The sequence below is a fragment of the Neolamprologus brichardi genome, chromosome 5 (assembly GCF_056152115.1).
Source record: "Neolamprologus brichardi isolate AB-2024 chromosome 5, ASM5615211v1, whole genome shotgun sequence".
Taxonomy (NCBI): Eukaryota; Metazoa; Chordata; class Actinopteri; order Cichliformes; family Cichlidae; genus Neolamprologus; species Neolamprologus brichardi.
In genome coordinates, this window is record NC_142108.1 from 12,187,545 (window position 1) to 12,200,246 (window position 12,702).

Consider the following 12,702-nt stretch of genomic DNA (forward strand, 5'->3'; position numbering starts at 1 on the left):
TTCACGTTCCCAGCTGAGACAGCTGACTGCAATAAATACGGTCAATGCACAGCCTCCTGAGCCATTATATATATTTCTAAAGTATGTTTACGCACCAGAATGATCACCTTTAAAATACACAAAAGCAGTCTTTCTGGGCCGTGACACAACTGCTTATATTCAGAGAAACAAAAAGATCATGTTGACAATTTATAAAAGAATTACTGTGCCCTCAGCACAACACCCCCTCCTGGAGTTTCACAATGAGATAAAAGTACTTCTACAGTTCTCCACCTCATGCTGGCTCAAATATGTGAAGCCACAACATGTATCTAAGTGTGCGAGTGATGGCAGTGAGTGGCGAGAAGAAAGGAGGCTATAATCAGAATCTAAACAGGCTCTCGCTCTAAATGATGCAGCCCCTGCCTCTGGGTCTATGGGGACACACAGGAGAGAAGGATAATTGAAAAAATGACAAGGAGAGAGCAGGAGGAAAAGAGAGAGAGGCTGACACAGACCTCCTCTCCTCCTCCTCTTCACCCCGCCTGTTGGTGGGAGCAAACCCCAGTGCTGTTTATCCTTGTCACTGAGCATTACCACCTCACCCCGCAAAATGTGTGTGTGTGTGTGTGTGACATGCACACACACAAACACACTTATACACACACACCCACACAGATGCAGGTGTGTATAGCTTCTGGAATCTGGTTTGTGTGACCGCAACCACACAAAACTTCATAAATAGCAAATAGAAATATGAGAAATATGAGTATGAGAGAGAATAGAACTCACTGAAGCAAATAAAAAAAGATAGCGAATCATTTCAGAAACCAAACTTTTTGTTTGAGGTTCCAATACTGCGCAGCCATTGTTACCAACTTGGTGAATGTGTCAGCAGCCTTTGTGACTTTTAAGCGCCTTTAAAATGAAAGAAGCACATCTCTATATAGTTTAGCTTGTCCCAAGCTGAAGGAAAATGTGACTTTGGTTGAGAAAGTTTCTCTTGAGAAAGTAAAAGTCGTGCAGTTTCAGGTGATCCTGCAAAAACCCTCCATTGGTCCCCCTCTCCGTTGTTCTCCCTTGTGTCACTCTCCCCGCGGCTTTGGTGTAGATCTCCCAAGACGCTCAGTCTGCATCAGCACACCTCAGGGACCGGCGGCTGTCCTTGCGAGACGGGCTTCATGGACCCTATAGTCTGGGCCGAACTTTTAACTGTGTCACCCACCACCATCAGTTCAAGGATTTCCACTGTTAAAAGTTGACGTTTAAAAAAGTTCTATGAATGCAGAATGTTTCTAAAGTTAGCGAGCAATCAGGATTGACAATGGATTTGTAGGGAACGCTCATCGTCCAGCTGTAATTGGCTGCATTCCATTTCTGTTCTTATACGGGTGCTGTTGTCCAACCAGCTTTAAAGATAGGCCTTTGGACAGTTGTTTTTTTTCTGTTGATATTTATTTTTGTTTCAGTATGTTTCATTCTGAGTTACTTGAAAAAGTGTTTTTCAATCCTTATTCCATGGACACAGGTCGCAAAGAAGTTTGCAAATCACATGACAAAGCATTGTTGTCTTTTTTTTCTTCTTTTGGCACCGGTCAACTGCGTTTGGTTGTGTGTGTTTCAGCACCGTGCAGCATCCTTACACGTAAAGGTTTTAACATTGTAAGGCGAGCGCTCTCGTTTCTTGCTGGTTTAGGATTTGTTTATTCTCCAGCTATCATCTCTATTGCTCCCTCCATCTTTCAGCCCCTCCAGGTAAACAGCCTGTCTGTCCTCATCATGCCAAGGACTGAGAGGAGAGCTTGGGGTTGGTGGGGGAGTGGGTGGGTGGGGACTTGCAGGAGTAAGAGGGGAAAAGAGAGAAGCAGAAGAGAAAAGCATTTGAGTGAAGAGAGAAGGAGTGCCTACTGTGCTGAGAGTGTTGTTTGGAACTCGGGGCCAGGGCCTTCGCTGAAAGTAAAAGGGCCCCATTGTGTGTGGTGAGTACCCCTCCTCCAGCTAATCTGCAGTGGGGCTAGGGGCCACATTATTCTGAAGGAAACTGATGAGCGAAGCCAGGTGAGGCCGGGGATGATATGGACATGCTCCGTATTTCAAACCTTTTTTTTTTTGCTGAGTAACGTTTCTGTCGTTGTCTCGATGAACAATGAACATATTTGTTTAAGCGGCTCGTTAAGAAACAGTAAAATGACTTTAACTGGGGACAAAATGTTCTGGATTAAACCAAATAATAAATAGTGTTTTACATACTTGTAAAATGCTATAAAATATTTTAGTTCAAAAAGTATGTGAATATAATTATCAAGAACGGGTCTTTTAGAGCAAAAAGGGAAGAATTGAAGGGATCTTGAAGCTGGTCCAGTGCTCACTGGCCATGCACGCTTTGACTCTTATACTCATATACAAACAGTATGTGCTGTATGTGGAGGCGTATAAAACATAGCTTTCTCTGACAGGGGCTAGACAAATGAAAAAGAGAGAAAAAAAGAAAACTTGAGAGAGGACAGTGAAAGACCAGTAAGTTCAAGTGGATAACCCACCCCCCCTTCCACCAAGCTCTCCTTCTCCGCTGCCTCCCTCCATCTAACGCCCCAGTGCTCCAGAATAAAAATGACAACACATTTCCAGAAACACACACACAGACACACACACACACACTCCAGGCCCTTCATTGGGAAGTGTGAGAGGCCGTTATCGACCATATTTCATTACTGATTTCACTCATGTTTCAAATCACAAAATAAGAGTTTCACACTTCAGTGGCCAGACCCAAACCTTTCCTTTCCATCCTTCTCGTCTGTCTGTCCACCCCTCTGACCAGAGCCAAGCCCAATCTACTGGCTGCTCAGCCTCCTCTCATACACCCTTCGCAAACTGTCAGGATCCCATACTACCCCCAAAAACACACACACACACACGCTAAACTGCACACAAATACGTGCACACACAGCCACAATTCCCTCCACATCAAATAAGAGAAACTGCCAACTAAGCACTTTCATTGAGTGGACAAAAGAAGTGCTTTGGGAAAAACACTTTGAAAGGAAATAAAAGAGAATGAAAGAAGGAACTGCTTCAATTCTACAGACTCTAGGGGGCAAAACACTCATCTTTCCAAGTACTTTTGTTGATTAGTTAAAAGACTTCGAACACCCCCCACCCCTCAATCCTTATGTTTAGTTTTCAACATTTCAACAATATATACGTGGTAGTTTAAAAAAGGCAAGTGGAGGAAATCATTTAGCAATACAAAGACAAACACGGCAGATTAATATTTTAAAACTGATTTTTTTTTTTTTTTTAAAGTAGCTGCATTCATAAAAAATCCCGACGTGACGAGCGGCATGACTCAGTTTTCGCCTCCTGTGCGGCTCCTTCTCTTCCTCATCCCACTGCGCTGGTGTCAGACCTCTCCAGAGAGCAGAGAGCCAAGCTAATTAACATATCTCTAATGAGTCTTTTCATTTTTTTCCTAATTAAACGAGCTCCTCAATAATACATGAAAACGGGACACCGCGCTATTCAATTACATACGTATGGGCCACAGCCAAGCACGTGCGTTAATCTGTATGTGTGCATGCCAAGTACCAGTTTGCTAAGTGTGCCAGGCGTGTGTCTGCCAAAACGGTGCATATGCTTCTGCCCGTGCCCACCCTGGAGTGTAAGTGTCTGCCAAGTGAGTCCATTGTAGAGAAGGTGTGGCAGGCCACGGACGCATCGTATCATGCTGGGTAATCCGCCAATTCCAACACCGTCTGCCAACTTTGCCCACCAATTCTCTCAGTAGCACTTCTGCTGCTCCCAATTAAGGTAACTGTGGTCAATTATGTCCAACGCCAACGACAAACACACATTTAAAGTGTGAAATGAACCAGCTGCCTTTGTGGCAAGATCATAAACACAACTTCCCCAATCTATTTGTCCAATTGTCAAACTGTAATCTAAAGAGCTACAATTCCCAGCCATCGTTATTAAGTATCACTTGTGTTCATTTCTTGAACCAGTTGTTAATACACTGCTATCTAATAAATAATCAATTGTTAAAATATTTTCTTCTTTTTAGTCACTGCCGCTGCAATTGTGTCGCACACAATCGATTTCTCCTTCAATTGCTTGTCTCGAGACTCGAGCTATTGTCGGGTTTTTCCTGAACGTGACATGACAGTGACACACACACGTGTGAGCGCACACACGCACACACGCACACACGCACACACACACAAAGTGTACTGATACCATCTCGCACATCCAGCCAAACACAGAGACCATCTCTGAGCAACCAATCAAAAGGCAGATACAATCTGAGAGTTTCTTTTGCTCTCTGCTCAGATCCTCCCCTCTATTATAAATAAAGAAAAGAATAGAAATATGATGGGGAAGGCGTGGGGGCATAGGATATGGTGGGTGGGTACGGGAGAGGGGGTGGGTGGCTTGTCAAGCGCAGACCGAGGCTTCTCCAGAGAAGTCAAGACACGAAAGGAAGTCTTCCCGCTCACCCTGTCTGCCTCTGCGGTTCTCCCTCAGAGAGAAGGGAAAAATCTAATTATCGAGCTCCTAAAGATCTCATTATTGGCTCAGGCTCATTTGCATGTGTGAGAGCGAGCCCAGCAGGAGCCAACCTGAGGACGGCCATTTTGTGCCTGATGTGGAGCCACCGTGCCACCGCACAGTCGCTTTCTGCCACCTTTACAAATGACCAGATTAAATGTCTACCTTCACTCATGCCACCCTTCACGTCACCCTCTCTGTGGCCAATGGATGATTGCTTCAATTAAAGAAACCGAGCGCAGTCGCCGAGATTTAAAGGCGATCATAGAGCTGGAAATTACAGTAATTAAGAGATGTCTACTTGCCACCCTTACCAGCCTGATTTATTGTAAACAACTTCAGTGCCGAAGCGACACACAGGAACAACAACCGGTGTATACTTTGTGCTGCTGTGTTTGTGTCTGGAAGGACTCAGGAGCAAACACACGCAAATGTAAATCCAAGTGTATCTGTGTGTGTGTTGGCAGGATGTGTGGGGCCATGCGAGCTGACAGCTCAGACAACAGAGATGTAGCATTGATGCCCCGGAGAGTAGAGAGGTTAGGCAGGCCACACAGCAACAAACAAGACAAACAAGACAGAGATGGAGAGAGTCAGGAGAGGAGCAGGGCGGCACAGAGAGAGAGGAAGGAGCAGGCAGTGGAAGGTTACACTTCTTTCTTATAAGTGATGCGCATTTGAAGCAGGTCAAGTGAACGCGCGTTCGACCTGCACTTTATCCCATTCATGTGAAAATGAATGTCAACATTCTCGTCACTCTTCAATGGCTAACATCAGAATTACACTGCGTGTTAACTCCCAGTTTCACTTCCCCCTACATGCTTACGTTCTCTTACTCCCTCCCCACACCCTCCTCCTATCTCTTTTAGTTCTCTTTTAAGATGAGCCAGGAAGTGAAGAGTTGTAATGTAGCATTTAATTAAATTTCTATCCTTTAAGTAAACTCCTGTTCGCCAAAGCAAAGTTGAGCCCAACACGGATTGACCGCCAGCCTGGATTAAAGCCACGGAGGTCATTCTGCAAGCCAGAGACCGAGCAACGAACAGTCGAAATAGTAGGAGAAACTAAGAGTTTCAAAACCCAGATATGGTATAAAACAGTATTTATTTTATTTGCTGATGTCATGAAACCTCATTTCTACACCTGCCAGGTTCTATCCAAAGTAAATAGCGATTTAGGTTTTGATTAAAGTGTAAGCTGTAAAATCCCATATTTGGAATCTTTTTTCTTTTTTTTCTTTTTTTTTGACATCTTGAGTAATAAGCAGTCATTAATTCAGTGGCATTTTTTGCACTTCTCAGAGGTCACTTGGCAATTAAACCGCGTGGCCAACAGTTCAAATTCTTTACTTTTGGGCTTTCTCTTGATGATGCTTTATGTGATCTTATTACTGTTTCTGATCAGCCACGGAGGATTCTGCTATTCACAGTAAAACACACAGCTCCGAACATCCCTGTGCTGCTGCTGAAAGGCTTTGACATTTAGATGTATTTTCTATATATTTAGGAGTTGAAATGAAAATGCTTTAACGGGAATGTTGCTGCATATATAGATGAAAATTGCAGATCTTTATGCAGAGTGTTATTACCTTGCTTTATAAATCAGTAAGCCCTATTTCCCCCCCCAAAAGTGCCTTACCGGGTTTAGACACCACACAGTAAATCTTACCTCATGCTCGTTTCTGACTCACATCTGTCTTTCTCTCTCTTCCCCTTTTCTGCGTTTCCCATATTGTGATGGTGCGGCCGTGTGTTTATAATGTGGCATGCTAATGAGAAGAGCAGTGCAATAACCGGACTGCTTGCTGCTCTAATAGACCCACGATCCCGCTTTATGGATATGCGACACAGCTACAAATCACGCTTTTGCATGCGGCCTGCATATTATATAACCGAAAAGAATTATCGAGAAGAATGTCTTGTGTGATATCTATCAACATACACTGCTAGCTATAAAGCATGTGTTGTAACTCTGTGTGTGTATCTATATCCTCCTCAAGTGTCTTTTAGCAGGGATCCTGCACTCCAGCTAACCCCGCTCTCTCCACTTACTGCTGAATTCAACTCTGAAAAGGAAAAAAAACAAAAAAAACACAGACTCGCTACCCAATCACTACAAAGGCCTCATTCAATCACTCACTAACAATCACGCACACACACACACACACACTCACTGAAATCGAGAGAGAGATACACACAGATAGAGAGTGAAAAGGGGAAACAAAAGTATGCACCTATATCATTGACTGCAGGTGACGTGGCAGTTGGTGAAAACAAAGCTGCGGCTAACAGAGGCTTAATATCATGCAGATTGTGACAAAGCAGCAACTATGTGTGTGCTAGTGTGTGTGAGTGCGTGTGTGTGCTCTGACCTGCACTGGGCTCTGTTTGACCTCGTTGCTGCCAGGGGAGTTGAGTCCAGAGGCCTGCTGGAGGAGGAATTGTCTGGCTGCCTGGAGGGCCTGCGAGAGAGAATTAGAGATGATCAGATGTTTATCGTGCACGCACAGTTGTACAGTTCAGTATTTTCTGTGTTAAGCAACTCGAAAAAGTCACGCACTTTCAAAGTTATGCTTCACATTTACAAAAAAAAAGAAAAGAAAAAAGCCCAATGTGTGCAGTTTCATATCACCATGCACCCATAACGTCTGAGCGTGCACACTTTCAGTACCTGCTCTCTTCTCCAAATCTGATTTCCTCAATCTGAGGTATGCTCCTGGCTGACAGCCTGCTTGAGTTTTTATATCTGTTGGTGTGTCCGGGTTCTTTCTCAACTCATTCAAAACGTCCTCTTGACTTAAAAAAAAATCTCCGACCGTCTCCTCTGTCCATTCCCTTTTTTTCACCGATGCCCTTTCTTTTCCCCCCTCTCTGTTCACTTTCTTTCTCCTCCTCAGGGGAAAGTGTAGAGCGGGTTTTCCACATCCTGTGAGGCAGAAGTGTGTCAGCAACATCTTCATGTGTGTCTTTTGAATGGTGGGTGTTTTGTGTGTGTGTGTGTCAGAGTGATGTAAGGAACCGTTTGGCTTGGTATGCCCTGAAAAGCTGTGACTAACCCCCACCTAGCTCTTCACTCTCCCTTCTCTTCCCATTTCTATCGTGTCTGCCCTCCAGTGCTGTCCATCTAAACCAGTGTCACCATTGCTCACTAGCTGTTTCCATTCTTTCACTCTGCTTGAGTTTTACTGATTAATCTGCAATCTGTCTCAGCCATCTCTCCTGCCCTCTCAACATAAGGCACCTTTTCTCCATGTCTTTTATCGCCTTTAACTGTATTAATTATATTTGTTTCGTTTTTTTTTTTTTTTTTATGTTTTTCTTTCCTTTGTTGTGTTATTTGTCGCAGTGCTAAAGAGCGAAACTCTCTATCACCGAGACAAATCAGTCCCTGAGGAAACAGGCATTTTTGTTGGAATGTTTGAACTGCTCAGAAAACAAAACAAGAAAACACCCATCTCAAAACAGAGCCGCCTTGCACTTACCGTAAGCGCACAGACACACACACACACACGCGCGCACGCAACCACGCACAAGAGCTCATGACAGAGAGTTAGAGAGGGGAGACAGCAGGATGCACATTTGCTTCCTCTGACTCAAAGGGGAAAGGTTCCTTAGTAAATATTGATTTATGAAAGTCCCTATGTGTGTTTGTGCCTGTGTGTGTGTGTGTGTGTGTGTGTGTGTGTGTGTATGTGTGTGTGTGTGTGTGTGTGTGTGTGCGCACGCGCGCGCCACAAATTAACGGCCAGAATGAGGGATGTTCTTTACCCTGGAAGCTCTTACTCAACTGCAGCGCACAAGAAATCTAGTGCATCATTTCACAACACACAGTACAGTGAAACGGTGCAGCACACGCTTACTTTACACTCGTGCTTATTTAATGAATTGTCGAATTAGAAGCTTGGATGCATTAGGCAACATTTAATTACAAAAGCAGAGAGGAGAGATTAAACCGAGGCTGAAAAGAAAGAGAAGTTCTCTGTGCAGTCAGAGTGATGAAAACCATCTGTATCGAGCACACTTGCTACTTTTGCTGAGACCGCAATTAAAACGCACACACGGACACGGCTGAGGACGTGCCTCTATACACACACACACGCACACACGAATTTTAACACTTTGACAAAAATCTTGGGAACCCCCCTTCCATTTACTGGTTTGACCTCAGCTTTTAAGCAGCACAGACACACACACTCATACACACACATAGACACACCAAAAAAAACACAACCGCCCAGTTTGTTGGCATGTGGTGTGAATTACTCCTTGAACACCCTGTCTGCCCAGGAGTGAGTATGTGTGTTTGTCTGTGTGGGTGTGTGTGTGTGTGTGTATGTGTGTGCATATGGCTGTATGTTGGCAGGAGCTGGGGAGGCATGTCTGGCAACAATAAGGGACAATTCCACCCAAATTACCACCCTGATTACCACTATATTAAAGAGCCATTTATGGCTTTCATAAACGCTACAACCAAGCAGAGGTGATGCCTGTCTCCTCTCGTGTGCCTGCATCCATGCATGTGTGAGTGTCTGAGACACGAGAATTAAGTTAAAAATGCAGATATTTATATACGTATAAATAATCTGCAAGTTCTGCTGGACAGCAAAGAGGAAAACATTCCCAGCTAGCTACCATTAGGGCATCTGTATACACCATAAATACAAAAAATACAAGGCAGCTTAGGGTTGGGTATTTTTTCATTATTGATATTTACAGAATCTATTCTATATCGTCAACATCCCACAAAACCTTCCAGCCTTCCCTAATGTCTAAAGGTGTCTGTTTTTAATTACAACAATCTTGGTAACATTTATTTAAACTTAAACCATAAAAAAAGATGACCGTAATACCATGCTGCTATTCCACTGAAACTCACTGAACAATATTATTAAATTGTTTCCTCTCCCTCGGGTACCTGAACTCACTAAAAGGCAGTCAATCATAAATTTCCTGTATTTTTCCTTATGTTGCTCGGTACAGCAACTAACCATAAGTTTGGATAGGAAGCTCAAAAAGTAGCTGATTATGTAAACATTACTTCATTCTTCCGTTACAAAGATTGCGGTTTAAGAGTGACAACACAAATCGAGATGTTAGGATTTAGAAAATAATGACCTTAGTAAGTTTTTTAAAAAAAAAACAAACGTCCTCCTCTTCTTGTGTATTGTCACTTGGAAGCTTGTCTTTAGTACTATTGGCACCATATGTAATTGTCACTCCTTGCTTCCACCACATGTATGGCTTATATTGTGAGGTTTTACTCACACTGTAATTCCCATTACCTTGTGGATGAATAAACGGAACCTTGAACTTTCAACTTTGAACAACACTAGAAAGAGGGCCGCAGGCTTAGTGCGCACGCACACAAATGCCACCAGCAACCGCAGCCAAAGCCTCTCAGGTCTACTTTGTCAAGAAGCACTTCTCTTCTCTGACCCTTCTCTTTCATTTCTACTCTTTATGCTCACTCCTTGCCTTTTTCTCTGTGTGACCTGGGCGAGCTGTAGCATTACAAAGCATGCCTCCTGCCCCCTTAACCCACCCACACACTTACACCAGCTCCTCTAAGACTCCCCCCGCTCCCCCTGTGGCATTCTTGGGGGCGCACTGCACCTTTAAAGAAAATATGAGGGAGGCCTAAGAGGGAGGCCCAACAACAGAGTCTTTGTGCTGCCGCTGAGCACTCACACACACACAAACGCGCACGCACACACATATACACACATCAGTGGTGTCAGACAGGTTTTATTAGAGTGAGAGAGGGAGGGAGGGAGGGAGGAGGAGGAAGGGGAAGGAGGGGTGAGGAGGTCACTGCTCAGCTTGGAGGCTCGAGAGCACACTGAGTGCGCAAGTGTGTGTGTCAGTTTGGTGTGTGAGTTCTTATGACTTGTCATCGCTCCCCTCTGTAAATCATCGCCTCTGACACAGCCTTTAATAACAGTGCATTTTTTAATTCAGCAGGGTCACACACATACACACACACGCGGCTACTTTCGCTCAGGTTTCCAAAAAATGCCCGACAACTACGCGTTTAATTGAAATCTGAAAACGACTAGAAGAAAAGAGACGAGAATGGTCACTTTTTTGCTGCAGGTATCTTTATGAACATGTGCACATCTGTATGTCTGAAAATAGCTTCTTCTTCACCTACAACAGCTGGGATGTCACGAATTAAATGTTAGATGCGAACTAGAAGGTCTCAACAAACATGTAGCAAATCCGAGCCTCCTAAACTAGACCTGTGTGTGTCTGTATGTGCGCACCCGTGCCTGGCTCAGGTTGCTAAAGCAAACAGGTCTCTGTGTGTGTGATGAATCTGGCCTCTAATCCGCCCAGTGTGTTTGGGTGACAGAGAGAAAGAGAACGCAGGAATAAGCAAAGAAATCTAAACAGAGAGACACAGTGAAGGAAAAAGGGTGGGGGGGGGGGGGGGGGCAGACGCAGGGGAGGGCGAGAGAGAAAGAGACAGGTGGGTACCATATGTTGGAGTAATCCGTCAGCACTGACTGAGGTCCATTGTTGACGGCCGAAACGAAACAAAATCGTCCCCCTTTTACCCTCTCCTCCCTGCATCCCCCCATAGATAAACAGCCCCCGGGGCAGACAGTGGGCTGTCCTTGGGGGAGAAGGAGGAGGAGGAGAAGGAGGAGGAGGAGGCGAGGGAGTTAGGAAGGGCAAGGGGGAGGCAGGTGGTATCAGATTTCTTTGCTCTTAGACCAAGAAGAAGAGTGTACAAAGAAAAGGAGCACAAGTGAGCGCGAGGGGAAAGCTTATTGTTGCATTTAGTGACAAGGGAGCTAAACTAGGCTCTAGCAGCTGGTGATTCACATGTCTGTGCAGCGTCTGAGGCAGTAGATAACTTCAACACCAAACAAATATCCCCAGTCCGCCCCTACTAGCTCAACAGCCTGGGAATGGTGGCTCGTAATGCACCTCGTCTCCAGTGCTCTATCCACTCGCTTCTCCGGGAAAGAGCAATAGATGGAGACACGGACAGATAGATTCAGGGTGAAGATGCAGAAAAGAGCATGTCACACCCTGCTGCTTCTCTAAGGTCTGCACGCCTTCTGATTTTGGATCAGCAGGAGAGGCTGGGTTCAGAACGAAGTGGATCCCCCCCACCCCCCAACTCTTCCCTCTCCCTCGCTATCTCCTTTCTGGAGGGCTGTTATTGAAGCTGAAAGCCAAGCTAAAGCTGTGTGGATGCTGCCATCCTCCTGGGTCATCCAGTGATCCCTTGTATCCATGTGCGCTGCTTCTCCTCACTTTGGCACCAAAAACACCCTCAAACTCCACTAAAATCCCCCCTCGACTTTAATTTACTCCCTCTTTTTCTTTGGCTCGTTCTGTGCTACTCCACTAGTTTTCCTGGCTCTAATCTCCCTTATCTTTGATTCCTTCTCTTTCTCTTGCTACTCAGAGGGAATCATGATCAGAGAGAAGATGAAACAAGACTGAACAGATGTAATACAATCTACAAAGCATGTAAATTTGTTAAAAGGATGATGATACACAGTATAGTATCAGCTCACCTGCCTACAGAGGTAGGCCCAGTATTTACACACACACACACTGTACACAAAGTGAGATTCCTGAAGAGGTGACAGTTAGTGAGATTGCTCTATGACTTTGGGGCATATATGAGTGAGGGCTTGGTTACAGCCACAGTGAAATCTCATGTATCAAATGCATCACTGTCAGTCACCACATAAACCAGATTGCTTTCCCAGATCACTTTATTTCTCTCCGTCTACATCACCTGATCTGTCTCCCACCTTCACTCTACCTCTCCATATAATGCACACAAATATTTGCTTGGCACTCCTCCAAGTATTCTGTCTTTCTGAACCCCTGGCCTCTCATCTCTAGAAATCTGTTATCCATACCCTTCTTCACAACAGCAAATTCTGACAGCAGGTTCGGGTTAGGCGCAGGCCTAAAATAGATCGTCCGGGTCTTCCAATGGAAGCAAAGTCTTGTGAATGCAGCTGTTGGGCTTAAGAGGGGACTCTCGCCTTCCGCCTTTGACTGACAGACAAAAGACGGCTATAGTGACGATACACGGTATTCTCGTGTAAAGTATTTAAAAGTTGTTGTAACAGATATGTATTAATCTTGCACAGTTTTATATTGGTAAAGAGCTTTTATGGAGCTGTCGTCATCAAGGCTGCAGTCA

General features: G+C 44.6%; 1 protein-coding gene across 2 annotated transcripts in view; it reads right to left on the minus strand.

Annotated features, from left to right (window-relative positions):
- Nucleotides 1–12,702, minus strand: part of foxp4 (forkhead box P4) — a 91,148-nt gene that overhangs the window by 35,150 nt on the left and 43,296 nt on the right. For both annotated transcript variants that reach the window (XM_087840668.1, XM_006784403.3), the window contains exon 3: nucleotides 6,899–6,988. In XM_087840668.1, coding sequence (XP_087696794.1) covers nucleotides 6,899–6,988 — 90 coding nt within the window. The remainder of the gene's footprint in view (nucleotides 1–6,898; nucleotides 6,989–12,702) is intronic.